General features: G+C 36.5%; 1 protein-coding gene across 1 annotated transcript in view; it reads left to right on the forward strand.

Annotated features, from left to right (window-relative positions):
* mark4b (MAP/microtubule affinity-regulating kinase 4b) overlaps positions 1-14,270 on the forward strand; it is a 57,813-nt gene extending 43,543 nt beyond the window's left edge. The window contains 5 exon segments of the mRNA XM_051129539.1: positions 580-683; positions 3,657-3,932; positions 10,019-10,063; positions 13,068-13,119; positions 13,122-14,270. Of these exon segments, the coding sequence (XP_050985496.1) occupies positions 580-683; positions 3,657-3,932; positions 10,019-10,063; positions 13,068-13,119; positions 13,122-13,403 (759 nt within the window). The 3' untranslated portion in view covers positions 13,404-14,270.
* The last annotated feature ends 4,589 nt before the right edge of the window (positions 14,271-18,859 follow it).

Genomic DNA, 18,859 nt, shown 5'->3' on the forward strand with positions numbered 1-18,859 from the left:
AAAGCTACAGAAGATACTTACATGTTTCCCAGAAGACAAAATAAGTAAAATTTACCCTGATCTTCAAATTCCAAAAGTTTTCACCCCCTCACCTCTTAATCAATTTGGTTCCTTCTGAAGCATCAATGAGTGTTTGAATCTTCTGTAATAGTTGCATATGAGTCCCTCATTTGTCCTCAGTGTGAAAAGATGGATCACAAAATCATAGTCATTGCTGGAATGGGTTCAAACACTAAACTAACACTAAACAAAAAAAACACATCTGTGGATCATTCAGGTAACAACATAGTATTAAGAATCAAGTGTATGTAAACTTTTGAACGGGGTCGTTTTTATAAATTCAGCTATTATTTTTTCTTGTGGACTATATGTAAACATCTTTTATGTGAAATATCTTATTCAGGACAGTACTACATTAAAAAAGTAACATGCATTTTGTATGATTCCTCTTATTTTAGTAAAATAATTAACATTTTGCAAATTCTGCAAGGTGTATGTAAACTTCTGACTTGAACTGTATGTCTGTGTTAAAATCCATCTTCTTTGGTTTTCAATACCTGCATCCTGTTTCTACTTTAGAACAACATCCCTGCCAGTGCCATGACCCGTAGAAACACTTACGTGTGTACGGACCGTACGAGCACCGACAGACACTCCTTACTACAAAATGGGAAAGAGAACAGGTAAAACATGTATCTATTTTATTTTTGTATATGTGCATTGATGTTTCATAATTGATGTACATGCTGAAGCTAAAATTATTTTTTTCTGTGTGCTTGTTTATTGAGATGGATTTTAGTCTGTTATGCTTCAGCAGTGGCAGATGGTGACTGCTTAGCTGTCCTTCAATCACCCTCCTCTCTCTCTTTTTCCCTCTCTTCGGGGGAGGCCCAAAGACTGGGTGTCATGTGACTTAAAGAGAGCGAGAGGTGGCACGTGGATTGTCTGGGTCACAAGGCTGCTTGAGTGGTTGACCTAAAGAAGCCTCCTTCCCCTGAGCCCGGCTAGTACAGTACACGTGTCCACACATGCAGAGTCACCGTCACCAGAATGTGACGAATACACAGTAAAATCTGAAATAATTTGTAGAATTTAATACAATGTTTTGTATTGCAAACAGCATTATCAGGGTAATGATTTGAGTGAAAACTAAAGTGATATTTGATTTTTGACTCAGCCCAGCCAAGTTGTTTCAAAGCCCTTCATCACATTCATTTTCTGCCCAGAACTGCTATTAATGACTGCAGTGTTTCCGACCAATGGAAGCTAATATGTGAAACTCTGTTATAGGAAATCCTGTGTGTGTTATGTGTGTGTAAGGTCTATCAGCGCAGGGTTATTTAGAGCGTTAAGTGAAGTGGCCCGGGGCCAGTGGGCAGACTGAGGCAGCATGTGAGATCGGTTAGATTTATGCCAAAACTAAGCGAGACGGAGGGGACAGAGGCAGTCTGGTGCCAAGAGCTGAACGTCTGCGTTGTGAACCCATCTGAACTGAGACATTAGTAGTGCCAGTTGCTATGGACAGCATCCCTATTCCTATTGCTCATCAAAAGAAGAGGTGTGCTACTGCTTGTCTAAGCAATTCCGAAAGTGTTTAAAGGGTGCTTGGAAACAACACCCTGTTAACCATCCAAAGCTGCTTAACACTAGGGCTGGGTATTTCTCGATTTGATTTCTATTCACAAGCTTGTGATTCGATTTGATTATGATTTTGAAATGCTTCTGTTCACCAAGCCTGGATTTATTTGATCCGGAGTACAGCAAAACCAGTAAAATTCTGAAATATTTTCATTATTTAAAATAATTATTTTTACTTAAATATATTTTAAAATGTCATTTATTCCTGTGATTTCAAAGCTGAATTTTTAGCATCATTGCTTGAGTCACATGATCCTTCAGAAATCATTCTAATATTCTGATTTGCTGCAAAAAAAACGTCTATTATTATTATTATGTTGAAAACAGCTGAGTAGAATTTGTTCAGGTTTCTTTGATGAATAGAAAGTTCAGAAGAACAGCATTTATCTGAAATAAAAAATGTTTTGTAACATTGTAAATGTCTTTGTCATCACTTTTGATCAATTTAAAGCATCCTTGCTAAATAAAAGTATTAACATCTATAATTTCTTTCCCCCAAAAAAAATAAAAACAAAGAAAAAAAATGTATAGTTTTATAAATATACTATTTTACTGTTTTTTTGCTGTACATACATGCAGGCTTGGTGAGCAGAAGAGAATAAAAAAAAAAAAAAAAAAAAAAATCTTACTGTTCAAGAACTTTTGACTGGTAGTGTAAATCAGGTACAGAACAAGGCAAAACAAAATCTCTCATCCAATGCTATAAGAGTCAGCTGATAGTACATTATAATTTTGGGGGTTAAAATATAGTTCTTATAATAAAGCTATAATACAAGTACATAATTATTTTCTACTCCAATTTGTTTGTTTTTTTATCTAAATGGTGTCTGTCATAAAAACTTAACATATTTGTTTAAACATAATTTAACTATTGAACATATATATGTTTTTTCTGAGGTAAATGTGACGTTACTTGACATGCTGTTATACTGACGTCTTTCCATGGTTGAAACACTGATCGAGCAATTACATGAATCAGGATATGGATTTTGTGAAGTTGTGCTCGCTCTTTTAGCATACCTTCGGATGTTTATTCATGTTTATTTCACACTAAAACTGGCAATAATTAGTTCACGTGCACATCACAGTGCCGCTTTTCTTCAACTGAGGCACTACAGTGACCAGTCACTCCACATTAAACAGTGCCAAAACACTGTTTATTGTTTGAATATTGTAATAAAATGGACAGAATTTGAAATCTAAGACTTTATTTTATATCAAAAGTAACAAAGCACAAAGCTTATTACGATTTATAGTACGATTTAGCCTTCATTAAATGAAAACTGGCTAGACTAATCGATTCTTGGGATTTAAGTATCGATATTTTTTTGTAAAAAATGAGAATCGATTAAAATCAAGAAATTAGCAACGCCAGTAACATTGTGGGTGTGAGTTGTGGACCATCAATTTTGTTTCTTGTTATCTTATTCTCTTTGTCGTTTGATTTTCTCTCGTGTTCCTGGTTCAGATTAGTTTATAAACAAAAAAATAAAGATTTTTCTTGCCTTCTCCTTTCTCTGCATATCTCTGTCTCCAGCATTTAGATGTGCAGTCGTGTGCAAGCTTTTTTCCGCTAAGGGTTCAGCTTTAATTTGCCTTAAGTGGCTGTTTCTGAGATGGGAATAAGAACACAAGAGAGCTCATGCCTCAGTGACTCAGCATCCTGCCTCACATTTACGCTCAACTAAACCCAGCCAGACCTGCCTCTCTGAGCCTCGAGATCTGATATTGGTCTAATCGTATCGCTACCGAGCTGCTACTGTGTGTCGTTTTGGACTTTGTCTTATGGATTAAGTTCTGCTACCAAAGTAGCCTCCAGTTGACTGCTTATAAGTGTATCACTGCACTATCAGCTGTATTTAAAGCTAGATTTTTGCTTTTTTGTAAAACTTGGTAGCATAATGCTAGGTTGGTCTGTTTGGAAATCATTCACGTCCACAGCAATGTGGGACGAGTTACACAACTTCAGTTTAAGGGGAATTTAATTTCCACCCATGTTTTCTTGTCTCTTTCCTCAGCACGTTGTCGCATCGATTACCTCCAGCCTCCCCGTCCACCCACAGCATCTCTGGGGCCGGGGCCTCCAGTTCCACCTCTTCCGAACGTTCTCGGTTGACAAGGGGCTCCACTATCCGCAGCACCTTCCACGGAGGCCAGCTCCGGGACCACCGGCCTCCCACCCATGCACCCCCCACCTCACCCACCCTCTCCCACGAAGCCAGCCCTCTGCCACACTCCCGTAGCCGTGCCACCACAAACCTGTTCACTAAGCTGACCTCAAAACTTACCCGCAGGTAAGAAGAAAGCGACAGTTTCATCTTGTAAACCAGAAAAGTAAACTTTGAATATTATAGGTAAAAATAGATCCAAGTTCCACATCATCAGTTCGCTTTCCAAATATTTCACCTATTAGAGTTAGCATTGTGCTATCTGAGGACATTTAAGGCCTGTTCACACCGGAGAACGCTAACTATAAATATAACTACAGCAATAGCTATATTAACATTCGCATTAAGACTGATAACTATAAACATAACTATAACAATATCTATATTACCGTCCACCTCAAGAACCATAAATATAAAGATAACTATGATATTTACAGCATTGAACTACTTGGCACAAGCTGATTGGTTCATGTTGCATCTGCAGCCAATGAGCTTGCTGCTTTTCATTTAAATATCTGGTTAGCATTCACTAGAGCAATCCGCAGCGTGCTTTCAGAGTTCCTCTGAAACCCTCCACTTCCCCAGCTCCACCTGTAGATCTGTGTATGTACTGGCAGTAGCAAGTACAGCAATAATCAAAAAAATAAAGAAATAATCTACAACAACAGCAATAGCCAACAGTAGCAGCAATAGATCAGCGTAGCAGATCTATTCTGCCAAGACCAAATATATTAACATTGTCAAATCTTTGAGAGTTGTCATGATAGAACTACATTGTGATGGCACAGTATTTTTGTAAGACGCGTTATTATAAGCCTGTTTTCACTGAAGGTGGATTCTTGCTTCAAACTAAAATCTCTACTGCCGTTTCCGTCAAAATAAAAGCTTAAAAGTGCAGTATGAATTGTTGACAGTTAGCGGTTTAAATGGGTAATGTCATCCCATATACATCTCTTTCAAGTGTAGAAATTTTCCTACAGCAAAAATGCTGTAGGAAAAGCAAAGCAAAAATAATACACAAATTAAATATTAATTGTCATTTATTTTACATTGCAATGGTTTTACAATGTATGGCTATTACTGTCATAGAAATAACAATAATATAAAATTGTTGTTTTCATTATTATTATTATATTCTAATTTGTTTGGCTTCCTAAAACACCAGTGTAAATGTAATTAAACTAAAACGAGAGTTTAGTCCCCTTTAAAGTTTTGGTACAAGTCATATCACTGCCTTTTTCAGGTTTTCATGGGTTGGAGCTCTTAATTTTGAACTCTCAAAGTCCATTGGATAAAATAATTGAAGTAAAATGAATTTTTTTCAAGTCTTTTTTTTTTTTTTAAATAGCACTATAAATATTGTATTGTGGGCAAAGAGGCGTGGGTGGAGCTGGTTGCTGAAACCACGCCCGCCTAGCGGCAATCCACCTGTCACTCAAGTGGCCACGCCCTAAATTATGCAGAATTTTAAGGCTTAATATAATTTAAACGGATGAGTTTTAAAAAATTCACCCCCCCTCACAGTTGACATGAAGGGCAAAACTAGCTATATAGACCAAAACCACTTTTTGTACCAGGCTGTAAACATATTTTTTGCTGTTGTAAAGTTGGGCATTTTAACATGGGGAGTCTATGGGATTGACTCCCTTTTGGAGCCAGCCTCTAGCGGCCAGTCGATGAATTGCAGTTTAAGTCACTTCCATGTTGGTTTCAATAGAGAGAGCGGGAGGTTGCCGCTTGGTGTCAACGCGACAACACGTCATACAAATTTTCCTCTCGAGTTGAAATTTTTCCACTAATGCGGAAGATGCGGTATCTATACAGGTGGAGCTGGAGAGGAGGAGGGTTTTAGAGGAACTCTGAAAGCGCGCTGTGAACTGTTCAAGTGAATGCTAACAAACTATTCAAATGTAGACCAGCAAGCTCATTGGCTGCAGATGCAACGTGAACCAATCAGCATGTGCCGAGTAGTTATTGGTGTGAATATCATCAGTTTGCAGTAACGACCCATCAGCTTGCACCAGTGTCTCGACAGAACTTGACATTTATCATTATAGTTATTTTCCATTGGTGTGGATGTTAATAATAGATATTGTTATAGTTCTGTTTACAGTTATCGTTCTTGGTGTGGATTGGGCAATCACGTCAACCAATTTACGTCATTCGCATCGAATGGCGTGAAATCGTGTCTTTGCATTGTCCACACCAAGAGAAGATATCTAAACTTATAATTGCATTAGCATCCACACCAACAGACGATAACTATAACAATCACTATATTTGTATCTACACCAGCAGAAGATAATTATATTAGCGTTCACACCATCAGAAGATAACCACAATGACGGTAACTATAAAAACTACATATGTGTCCATACAAACATACAATAACATTCGGTTTATCTTTAAGGTGGATTCTGATTGGCTGTGAGAGTTTTTATCATTGATCACCTTAAAAAAAACATTCTGAAAGTGTTTCCAAAGATATAATTTCTCTACATCTCCCTATTCTTTCTGAATTTGAAGAAAATGTTATAGTTGTAGTTATCATTATAGTGATCATCTTTGATGTGAACGACCCATTAGCTGCATAATATCAAAATGACACAGGCTCCACTGCAGGAGCCAATTCGTTTACAAAGTCATCTTTCATTTGGTTAGGTGCCCATTGTCCTGTAGAATCTGAGGAGGTAATGGAGTTAGATATGGGAGCTTTTGGAGTCCGTAATGTAATTGAGATGTTCAGTAGCGTGTAGGAACGCTGATGGGGCGCTTTGCTCTTCAGCATCCTTAGTGAAATTGTTTATGTGCTTCTCTGGGCTGAAAGCCAGAAAGACAGACTTTTGCGAAGATACGCAACTAGAAGCTCTTTATTAGATTAGAGCAACACTTCCATCTCTTAAAAGAAACTTCCCGATTAGATTAACCTATCTAGGGTGACATCCAATGGACAAAGTCCTTTTTCCGCATAAGTTTGCATATGTACTCTCTGCATTAACTCTTCCTCAAGCCTCCTCTGTTATTAACCGACAGCTTCAGGCACCTGCTCCCCCTCGTGTCCCTCTATCTCTTGGTCTTGGCTATTGTTGGGTGCTCAGTGTTTCTGTTTTGTTTATTTGTTTATTTGCCTTTTTTTCCTTGCTGCAATCTTATTTCTCTCTCGATCTTCCTGTTCCCCTTCTTCTTTCTGTCTACCTTCACTGTCCTTTTTCCTTCCCTTCATCAACTCTCAGGGTCAATCTTGACCCCTCTAAGCGCCAGAGCTCAAACAAGTCAGTCTCGGGCTGCACTCTGCCACAGGGATCAAAAACAGTTAGTAAGTTTTCTTCCTGTTTGTGGCCTTTTTCCATTTCTCATTCTGTCAAAATACTCACAGTCTCACCGCTCCCTTTGGCACCTGTGTTGGCGCTGGCTGTCAGAGCACCTCCTTGAGCTTGTACACGTATTATATAGTTGCATTTTAAATGAATAATTTGCCCAAAAATGTACATTTTTGGATAGTCATCATACTCACCCTCATGTCATTCCAAACCTGTATGGTTTTCTTTCTTCTGGAATATGTGAGATGTATTCCAAGCTCCAAAAAGCACATATCACATGACTCGTATGCTTGTATTCTGATCCGGACGATAACTTCTAAACCTTTGAAGACAGACCTAAGAGCTAAAAGGTTGATAATTGCTAATATACACTTCCATCAGTCTGCATTATTTAAAGAGATAGTTCACCCAAAAATGAAAATTCTGACATTAATTACTCACCTTCATGTTGTTCCAAACCTGCAAGACCTTTGTTCATCTTCAGAACACAAATTAAGATATTTTTATGAAATCTGAGCGCTTTCTGACCCTCTATAGACAGCAACACAACTAACACGTTCAAGACCCGGAAAGGAAGTAAGAACATTGTTAAAATAATCCATGTGACAGCAGTGGTTCAGTTTTATGAAGCTACGAGAACACTTTCTGTGCACAAAGAAAACAAAAATTACGACTTCATTCAACAATTTCTTCTTTCCGTGCCAGTTTTTGATGCCCGCTCATTAGAGTACTACAGCGCGCATTGGAATCTGACACAGAAGAGAAGAAATTGTTGAATACAGTCATTATTTTAGTTTTATTTGTGCACAAAAAGTATTGTCGTAGCTTCATAAAATTACGGCCCCTTACTACCTTTCTGGGTCTTGAATGTGATAGTTGCGTTGCTGTCTATGCAGGGTCAGAAAGCTCTCGGATTTCATCAAAAATATCTTAATTTGTGTTCTGGAGATGAACGAAGGTCTAACGGGTTGAGGATGAGTAATTAATGACAACTTATTTTTTGAATAAACAGGTTTAACAGCAAAATTCCTGATTTAAAAAAACTGCATTTCCCATGATTCTGCAAAGAAATCTCCACCAATCAGGGAATCTCTGCAAATCGCACCAAAAGAACACTTTAGCATCCGCACACTCCCATGAAGCACTGCAGATGATATAATTGTGACCCTCGGCCACAAAACCAGTCATAAGGGTCATTTTTTCCATTGATGTATGGTTTGTTAGGTCAACATTTGGCTGTGAAACAACTGTTTGAAAATCTGGAATCTGAGGGTGCAAAAAAAAATCTAAATATTGGGAAAATCGCCTTAAAAAAGTTGTCCAAATGAAGTTCTTAGCAATGCATATTACTAAGTTTTGATATATGTACAAAATATCTTCATAGAACATGATAACATGATCATTGTGACCCATTGTTGGCTATTGCTACAAATATATTTGTACTATGTATGACTGGTTTTGTGGTCCTTACTTACGTACTTACATGTTATACCTTTAAAAAAGTGGACGGGAACAGTTAATGCTCTATGTTAAGTCTTTTGAAATCATATAATAGCTTAAGGCTTGATACGCTGAAAATCTTCCTCTTTGCTGTGACTCTTAAATAATTTCAAATATGGTACATTACGACGTTCCATGCAAGGTCTTGCCACAACATAAGTGAATCAAATAACTTTTTTGGAGTAACAGCAAAGAGGACGACTCGCATACAAGTCATATGGACTGAATTCACAGGTCTTTATTTATCATTTCCACAACATGACTATCCCAATTTGCGTATTATGCAAAATATTTCTGCTTGTGATAAGAAAGCATTATGTTTGAAACAGCATGAGGGTGAGTGACAATTTTAATTATGTTTATGTATTTTGTAAAACTAAATTTTGTGATGTTTTAATATTTGATTGATGCTCAAGGGGTCTTTTACACCAGCACCATCCATGTATTACTTTTTAATGCACTCATTCATGCATTTCTCTCACCTTTTACTCATTCACAGGAATGGCACTTAGCATGGTCTGAGGAATACTGTGTGCCTTTATCAGGTGTCTAGTGATTGATTTGACACAAAAAAAATGCAGTAGCAGCCATTTAAAACAATTTTATCTGGACTGTCCTATCACAAAAGCCTAATTTTCAACAAGGCCCAGCTGAGCAGCGGCTTCCTCCCTTTACTTTAAACCCAGATTAGTTATGTAACATGTATTTCATCCTTCATGCCAAATCCCACTCACCATTGGCCAAGCTCATTCGCCTCCCCTGCTTACCACATAATTTTCTGTCCAGATATGTTTTATTTACACCCAAACGAGAGCCCTCCATTTTCACTGTAGCGTTTGAGGAAGTGGCCCATGTACTGTCCCTTTAAGAGGGAATCCACTGGCCACCTCATTTGCTACATCATGTGAATGGAAAGTTTCACAAGCGCTCATAAAAGCAGCGTTGAATCGTAGCGCCCTCATGTGGACATCAGCCAACTAGCACTTTCTTTGTTTAAAGCTTTATTAATAACTACTAATATTGTTCTAACATCATGTAGAATAGCAGATTAATAAACTATTACCAGGCACGCAAGAAATGAATTTATATAGATAATGTTATTAAAGATACAATTGTAAATGTTTCTTTAATTGAATGTGTGGTGACAAAAAAAATAATAATAATTTATTAAATACATAATCCTACCCTGTAAATCCATCACTGTCGTCACTTTCTTTTGTTGTCAGTGGTGATTTTTGTGGACTGCTGAAGATGACGTCAATGTAACAGTGCAAGTCTGTGGTGTTAGATGTGAACTCTTGCGATTGGTTGTTTGTGGAGGGCGGGATGAAGGTTAATTGCCGCTCTATTGGCTGGTTGATTCCTAACATGAACCTTTGTCTTCTTCTTGAGGGTCACAGACGAACCTGAGAGAGTCTGCAGATCTCCGGTCACAAGGTGAGTGTTTCCATATTCGTTTTAATACACAAAAATGACAGAGGAAGTTAAATAAGCCATCCGTCCTCCAATTCTGGATCAACTTCTTTGTTGCAGAAAACAAGCAAACAACTCAGACAGAAGAAAGACAGAAAATAGGTAGAGGAAAATAAACAATAATAGCATGGAACGATCATCTAGATCTAGAAAAAAAAGAAAAGAAAAACTTCCTCACATGATTTTAACTCTCTGTTACTTCTTCTTAGCTACAGATACAACTACAAAAAGTCAGGCTAAAAAATACAGGTAATTTCTAGCATGTGATTCGTGCCATGGCGGATCAGACTGATCAGAATGTGACTGCATTTTGTTAATTATATAGTACTGTGTACTTTGTGCATTAAAACTAGCTTAGATGTATGTAGATTTTGTTTAGATCCGTACTTGTCCTTCCCTTTACCTTTTCCATGTTCACTGACCGTGGTTGGCTGTTGCATTGGAAAAGTCATATTTCTGTTTTTTAACATGGATGTTTGAATGACATTTTTTAATTATTAATCTCAATACATATTATTGTTAAAAGCTGCCAAGTGTATGTACTTTGAATGCAGTTTACATTCGGTTGAGATTTACATGTAGGAATAATGTCTGTAGTGCATGACAGGTGGTGAATGGCTGCACAGGAATCTGTTATGAGTTTTGTTAATTTCAGCATAAACATACAGTAGTGCTCTACTGTCTTTGCTTGATTATTGTTATATTTTATCCCTCTATTTGAATGTGTCCATTAATTTAAGTATGAATGCTTTTATACACTACTGTTCAAAGGTTTGGGGTCAGTAAGAGTTTTATTTAAAAAAAAATAAAGTAATACTTTTTATTCAGCAAGGATGGATAAAGTGATTAAAAGTGAATGTAAAGACATTTACTGACATTTATATTCACATGGCATTGAAAACTGAAGTAATGGCTGCTGAAAATTTACCTTTGCCATCTCAAGAATAAATTGCATTTTAAAATGTATTAAAATAGAAAATGGATTTTTTAAGTTGTAATAATATTTTAAAATATTACTATATTCTTGATCGAATCAATGCAGCCTTGGTAAGACTTAATTCAAAAACATTAAAATAAATAAATAATAAACCCTAAACTTTTAAATAGCAGTGTATTTCCTGACATTTTATTAAAAAAATTAATGGCATTCACATTTTACTCAGGCCTTCCAAAATGTTCTACAGTTTTTTTTTTTCTGATAGCGAAACTGAATTCAAATAATGTTCAGATTGTAAGTGTTTTTGAAAATGGTTTTATTATCCTGAAGAACTCCAGTGTCTCCTGACAGGTAACAGGTTTTAGTGTTTATCTAAACATTTCCTCTCTTTTTTGATTATAGAAGGGTTTCAGACTTTCTTATGATGTTAAATATTATCTATTTAGTTATGAATTTGATGGTAACGCTTTACCACAAGGTCCAGTTAACATTAGTTAACACATTACGTATCATAAACTAACAATAAGCAATACATTTAAAGCATTAATACATGAATTATCACTGAACAATAGTGTGTATTGAAAATTACCATTAAAGGATTTGTTCACTTCCAGAATTAAATTTCCTGATAATTTACTCCATTTTTTGCCATGTCATCCAAGATGTTCATGTCTTTCTTTCTTTCTTCAGTCGAAAAGAAATGAAGATTCCAGGATTTTCTTCATATAGTGGACTTCAATGGGGATCAATGGGTTAAAGGTCCAAAGTGCAGTTTCAACATAGCTTCAAATGACTTCAAATGATCCCAGCCAACGAATAAGGGTCTTATCTAGTGAAATGATCTGTCATTTTCAAAAAAAATTACAAATTTATATACTTTTAACAACAAACGCTCGTGTTGCACTACCTTGACCTTACGCATTACATAGGCAAGTAGGAAAGGTCACGCGTGACGTAGGCAGAAGTGCCGAACCAGTGACCCAAAGCAAAACAAATGTGCAAAACATGAAACAACCACAAACACACTCGGTTACGTCTTAGGTGAAGGCTATCTGACATGTTCAGTACATTGCATCCGTGTATTCGGTTTTAAAGGGAGAGCCGTCTAATTTAGTTGCTATTGTCCGTGGCATTGATGTTAATCAAGCAACAAAAAGACAGAAAATCACTCACTTCTCTTGACTGAATCCCTTTAGTAGCCATAATAAAGATGAATCTAAATTTATTTATATAAATAAATATGTCTACTTGAAAGAATGAAGAATGTGGTAAACAAGTTTTTATAAAGAATACATAATTAGCCTATATAACCATTGGTATTTCATTAAAAAGCAGACCATGTTCTTGGTTTTTTTTTTTATGAGAAGTGGTTTCGTTCGATTTTAATATAAAGGCATGTTGTGTCACAACAGTTAAATCTGTTTCTATCATGATAAAACCTTAATAACAAAGCTGTACAATGAGGACATTTTAGAGAAATGCTTAATAAATCCATTACACTTTAAATTAACTAACTATTGTAGATTTAGTCTACTAAAATCTTATGATATTTAGTCGACTAAAACTAAAACAATTCAAATGACTAAAATATGATTAAAACTAAATGACATTTTAATCAAAAGACTATCCAAAAATCCTGGAATGTTTTCTTCAAAAACCTTAATTTCTTTTTGACTGAAGAAAGAAAGGCGTGAACATCTTGGATGACATGGTGGTGAGTAAATGATCAGGGAATTTTTATTCTGGAAGTGAACTAATCCTTTTTTTAAGATTAATAATTGTAAAAAAAAAAAAAAAAAGTTAGTTGATATTGCCAAAGCTCTGCCTAATATAAACAAATGGAACCTTACTATAAAGTGTTACCTTTTTACTGTTGATCAGTTTAGTTAAATAATATTAAGTTTGGATTTTTGCTCGTACATATTTCTAATATATTTCTCTCTTGTTCCCCCTCTCCACCCCCCGTCCGCTCATTTACGTCATCGCCCACCACCCATTTCTCCCCCATTTCACCTCCTCCTCCCTCCACAGTCGCTATCTATCTGGGTATCAAAAAGCGACAGAGCCCCGGACCCCCCCCGATGCGGCTGGGATGTGAGGGTGCGGAGCCCGCGGGACCCGGCCGAGGTGGTTCTGGCTCTGCGGGAGGCGGCGCAGGGCTGCGGTTGCCAGGTCCACCAGGCCGGGCCCTTCCTCCTCTCCTGCACCCACGGAGCCGCCGGCTCCCGCGTTGCCTTCGAAGCGGAGGTGTGCCAGCTGCCCAACGGCCCCGCCGAGACCAGCGGTGTTCGATTCAAGCGCCTGTGGGGGGCGCCGCTTGCCTTTCGGGACATCGCCACCAAAGTGTCCAAAGAACTGGAACTCTGAGGGCAACAGGGGGTGGAGGGCAGGGACAAAAGCAAGGGACAGAAAGATACAATGAGTGGACGTAGCCCTGCCCACACCCCCGCCCCCTCTAAGCCTACAAAGACTGGCACACATACATTGAGAACTGGGCACCCGCTCACACAAAAGCCCTGCTGAAGGAACTCCCTTTACCAGGCCTGATTTTACCTGGTAGCCATGTTGTTTTTTAACACCCATTTTTGGTCACGTGTTCACTCTGTACATTGTCATTCCTTTTTAACTGCTGCTATTTAACTCATTTTTTGATTTCAATTCTTCCGGCGAGAGGAGTATGTTTTATTTTACCCTCGTTTAAATAACCACATTCACAAAAAAACGTGTGAAAGCCACACCATTTCGAACCGTAGACAACATGCAGAGCCGCTGACAATGCAAATGTGCTGAAAGTGATAGCATTTTCTCCTCAGTTTTTAAAAATCTTGTTGGTTGTCTAACTTGCCATTGATGCAGGTTGAGTAGGTGATGTCTGCTTTCCTGAGCCTCCTTGTTTTTAGATTCGTCATATTACATGGTCACACCGTAGCACTTTAGGGCTGAGTGAGCAACATCACCTGTTTAAAAGCAGTTCTCCCTTCAAATGGTGCAATTTATCCCGTTGAGCCAAGTTGAGACACAATGCTCTTTGTGTTGCTATTGTATGTTACGCTGATGAGAAACCTCTGTTATCTTGCCAGAAGTGCACTCTGCTGAATGGCCACAAAAAGACTGTTGACTTTGTTTATCTCTGATTTGACGTAGTAAGTCCTCATCGTCAAGATTGGATTATGTCTGAGCTGTGCAATGTGAGAAAATGCAAGAATGATTAATACAACATTTGTCTGAAATCCAGTGATTTGTCTGTCTGTTTATTTTGTTCTGTTCAACATATTTGCTTAATGGAAACATACTGGGAATATTTAAGAAATAACATAGTAAATCGTGAAAACTGAGGCAGTGTGTCATTGTTTAGAATAAACACACTGCAGTAACACTGGCGAAAGAGAGGATTCTCCCATTAGTTTTCATTGCGTTGCGATGGGACCGGAAGTGGGGATACACTGCTTCGCTTACCGGATATAGGAAGTGAGATAAAGGTCCATTGATGCGAAGCTTCGAAAAGACTCGTTTCTAATACTCTGAAGAGGCAGCCCGTACGTTTTTGGAGTCTGTTAAAAATTGCAAGACTATCTCTAGAAATGACAGAGATCTCTGTGATAGTGAAATTACTTTATCTGAAGTTAGTAACTCGATTCTAGATCTCAAAAACAATAAATCTCCCGGAACGGACGGGCTTACCGCAGAGTTTTATAAACAGTTCTCTGAAGAATTGTCTCCTTTTTTGCTTAAGGTTTTTGAAGCATTTAGATGCTTTAGAGCATCAATTTATTGTTGATTCATTAGATAAATTTGGTTTTGGGGATATGTTTTGCAGAGTAATTAAAACCCTTTACAATTAAGGAAGTGCTTAGATTAAATTAAAGAATGGCACTTCGCCATGGTTTAGTTTATCTAGAGGAGTGAGACAAGGGTGTCCCGTTTCACCCTATTTATTTCTTCTTTGTGTGCAACTATTGTCAGCATTTATATGTGAAAGCAGTATTCAGGGCATCCATATAGCAGATCGAGAAATATTTATTAGTCAATTGGCAGATGACACCACCTTATTTTTAAGAAATGCTTCTCAAATACCTGTAGCTATTAATTCTATAAAACTTTTCTCTGAAGCTTTAGGTCTTAATCTAAACATAAGTAAATGTGAATTAATGTCTATTAAAGATTGTACAGCATCTACTATTTATAATATTCCAGTTAAATCTGAAATTACATGTTTAGGCATTGTGATTACTAAAAACCACAATGAAAGATGTACTTTGAACTTTGACCCGATTATAATAAAAGCCCAAAAAAAGATTTAATGCATGGTTGCAGAGGGACTTGACCTTGAGAGGCAGAGAACTGCTTGCTAAGGCGGAGGGTATCTCCAGACTTACATATGCTGCTCTCTCTCTATATGTAGATAACAAAGTTTGTAAATCAGTTGATAAAATTTTGTTTAATTTTGTCTGGAAAAACAAAATCCATTATGTTAAGAAGTCTGTACTAATGAACACGTATGAGTATGGCGGGTTACATTTCCTTGATTTCTCTTCTTTGAACAACACTTTCAAAATTGGATTAGGCAGTTTTTGTATAACCCGACCTCAATCTGGAATTTTATCCCCAATTATTTATTTTCCAAAAGGCCTCCCTTTTCTATTGATCTGTAATTATAGCATTGCTAGAATCCCTTACAATTTATCTAAATTTCATAGACAGGCATTACTTGCATGGTCATTAATCTTTAAGCACAATTTCTCCCCTCACCGGTACTTCATCTGGAATAATCAAGACATTGTATATAAGAGAAAATCTTTGTTTTTTAGTAATTGGTTTGAGAAAAACATTTTGATTGTTTCCCAGTTATTTAACTTGAATTCTCCATTGTCATGGATGCTATTCCTAAAGGAGCTGTTATGCTTTTAAAGGACTCTGTTAGATCACCCAGTACTTTACCTATTTCTCTAGACCCATTTGAATTCCCAGTAGGGAAACTATGCTTTTTGTCACATCCCTCATCACGCAACTATAAGATTAGATCTCTTTTCAAAAGGAGCTTGTAACAACTTCATATGTTATGTCTTATTGGAAGAATGTTTTTGATCATATCGATTGGAAAAAAGTATGGACTCTGCCTTTGAAATATATAATAACTAACAAGGTTAGAGAAATCTCATTCAAATTGTTACACAGATTTTACCCAGCTAAAGTATTTTTGAAAAGGTTTAAATCAGACATAGACACAAGTTGTTAATTTTGTGGTGACCCTAATAAAACTGATGTGCATATTTTTCGGGGATTGTCCGCACACACAGTGATTTTGGATTGAATTCTCTAATATTATCAGTCATAATGTGCTCCAGGGTTTCTCTTTGCTTTTTAAGGATGTACTGTTTGGCTTCTTTAATATACAGAAAGATAAAAGTAACGAATATTTTATCATTAACCTACTATTACTACTTGCAATATTTCATATTCACCACTGCAGATTCACTCAACAAAATTTATTTATCATTTTTAAAAAAGAGGTTCAACAGTATGTCCAAACTATTTCATCATCCAAAAATCTTAAGGCTTCTAAAACTGTCAATTTATTTAATTTTTTTAATTTATATTGTTAAAGGTTTTGTTTTGTATTTTTTTTTTTATTTTATTATATAATGCTGACTTTTTTTTGTACGTTTGTGCTTTGTACCTTGGCAATAAAAAAGGTACAAGGGGTACAACTCCGACCGGAAACTAACAATGAAATGAATTGACGAAATTTGTCAGCCGCTCCTGTCAATTTGATCAGATTTCACAAGACTTCAGGAAGCTACATCCAGAGGCAGACTTTTTGTAGACTGGGCTACAACTGCAGATCAAATTGTTGCCTATGCCCAGCAAGATGGAAAGGTGCGTTAAGAGCTGGGTGACATGACTTCAGGTAAGGTATTTCTTATAATATGTCAATCTATAGAAACAAAATTCAACTGTATTTGATGCATCAACTGGTAAATGCAATGGTACAGTAACACTAGTTGCTTATTAGTTTGTGTATTGGCTGTTAATTAGTACTTATAAAGCACACACTGATGCCTTATTCTGCATGAGCATATTCTACAACATATATATATAGTTTTTGGAAATGCAAACTGATATTTCCCACTGACACACTACAGCAAAAAATAGAAATCACTGACTTAAAACAATTGTTTAGCTAGTGAAAATACTAGTGTTCCAATCATTTTGGCCACCACTGTATGAGGTGTTCAGATGTAAAAGGCTAAAAATGTGCAGTTTGAAATTTTCTTCTAAAATGAGAATTTTTTCAGGCCTAAGTGTCTTCAAGACTAAGTGTTGTATAATTAACAGGTGGGGACCAGCATGGTGGATTTGTGCCTTGGGGACGAGACAACGACATCCCAGACCTTCGCCTTTATTACGGGCTGTGCCACTGAAGCGGACTCGTTGCCTGGGAATTTCTCCAACTTGCAGTATATTATATTGATGGACATAAGTCTTCATGTGTGAATTTTTTAAGGCCAACAGTTTTTTGTGGCCACTTGTAACATGTTTTAAATTGTCATATGTATTGTCTGGTGGACATTTTGTTTGGCTTAGTTTTAATAGCACAATGTTTGGAACGATTCTCATGTGGTAATAATTAATTTTTGAGTGTTCTGCTGCTGCAATGTTGACAAAGAATGGGAATCTACAGTGCCTAGTTTACACAGTTTTGTGTTTTAAATTAACTGATCTACTAAAGTTGTTGTTTTATGTGTCTGTAATGGTTGGATAAAATGTGTGACAGCTGCACCCATTTGAAAATTGTTTTAAAAAGAAATAAAACTGATGAAAATTGATGTTTACAGTTGCAGAAAAGCAATAATAATTTTACAATCGTTTGTGATTATTTATTATCATTGGTAAATATAAAGGTAGCAAGGCAATAAGACAACAAATAACCCAATGATTAGGTTATGTTTAACCCAGTAACACAGTTAACCTGACCCACTGGTTGGGTCAAATATACAACCCAGCATTCTGGGTCAAATGGTTAAACCCAGCACTAGGGTCAAAACAACCCAACGCGTGTTCTGTCCCATAGTTACCCAGCGGCTGGGTTAAGGTTGGGTTATTTTTTAACCCAGCACTTTGTAGTGTATTATGTAAACAAAAACTTTTACTTTGTATGCCATTAATCATGGTGAATCATTTAGCAGCACTAGTTTTACTGTGTTTTAGCATGTCTAATTATTTAAATGCACTAATATATAATTTAATATATTCTAATGTATTCCTAAAATAGCCTTCAGAAATGCTGTGTGTTTAATATTTTCTGATAATTAAATGAAGACATTAAAACATTAGTTAAATTTATTTTTTAAATAAATGAAATTAAAAGGAAACTTTTATTACTTTAAAACATTAAACAAATATTGTGTGATTATTCTTTGAAAAATAAAGTTTTAATAATTTTAAATAATTTAATCATTTAAAACTTTTAATAATTTGTAGTAGTTGTAGTATACATTCTACTGAACAACAGTAATATAGTCTATTTCTGGGACAATGTCTTAAAGTTAAACCGAACTTTTATTTCAACGGGTTGCCGTGGTTCTGTGTGTATATGATTTGACGCTAGTTTCACTCAAATTAAACGGTAACATGCTCAGTTTTGGAGATGCTTTTCATGTATTTATGTCCTCATTTAGTGAGGAGGCAGACACCATTATGTGTAGTAAACGAAACCGTGCGAATCATTCACAAAGAGAAAACATGCAGAATTCATATTTAAATAGTGTTTTTGCAGCTTAATATGCACAGACACTAGTCCAAAACGTGAGTGTAATGACCTA

Source organism: Labeo rohita, chromosome 15, assembly GCF_022985175.1.
Source record: "Labeo rohita strain BAU-BD-2019 chromosome 15, IGBB_LRoh.1.0, whole genome shotgun sequence".
Classification (NCBI taxonomy): Eukaryota; Metazoa; Chordata; class Actinopteri; order Cypriniformes; family Cyprinidae; genus Labeo; species Labeo rohita.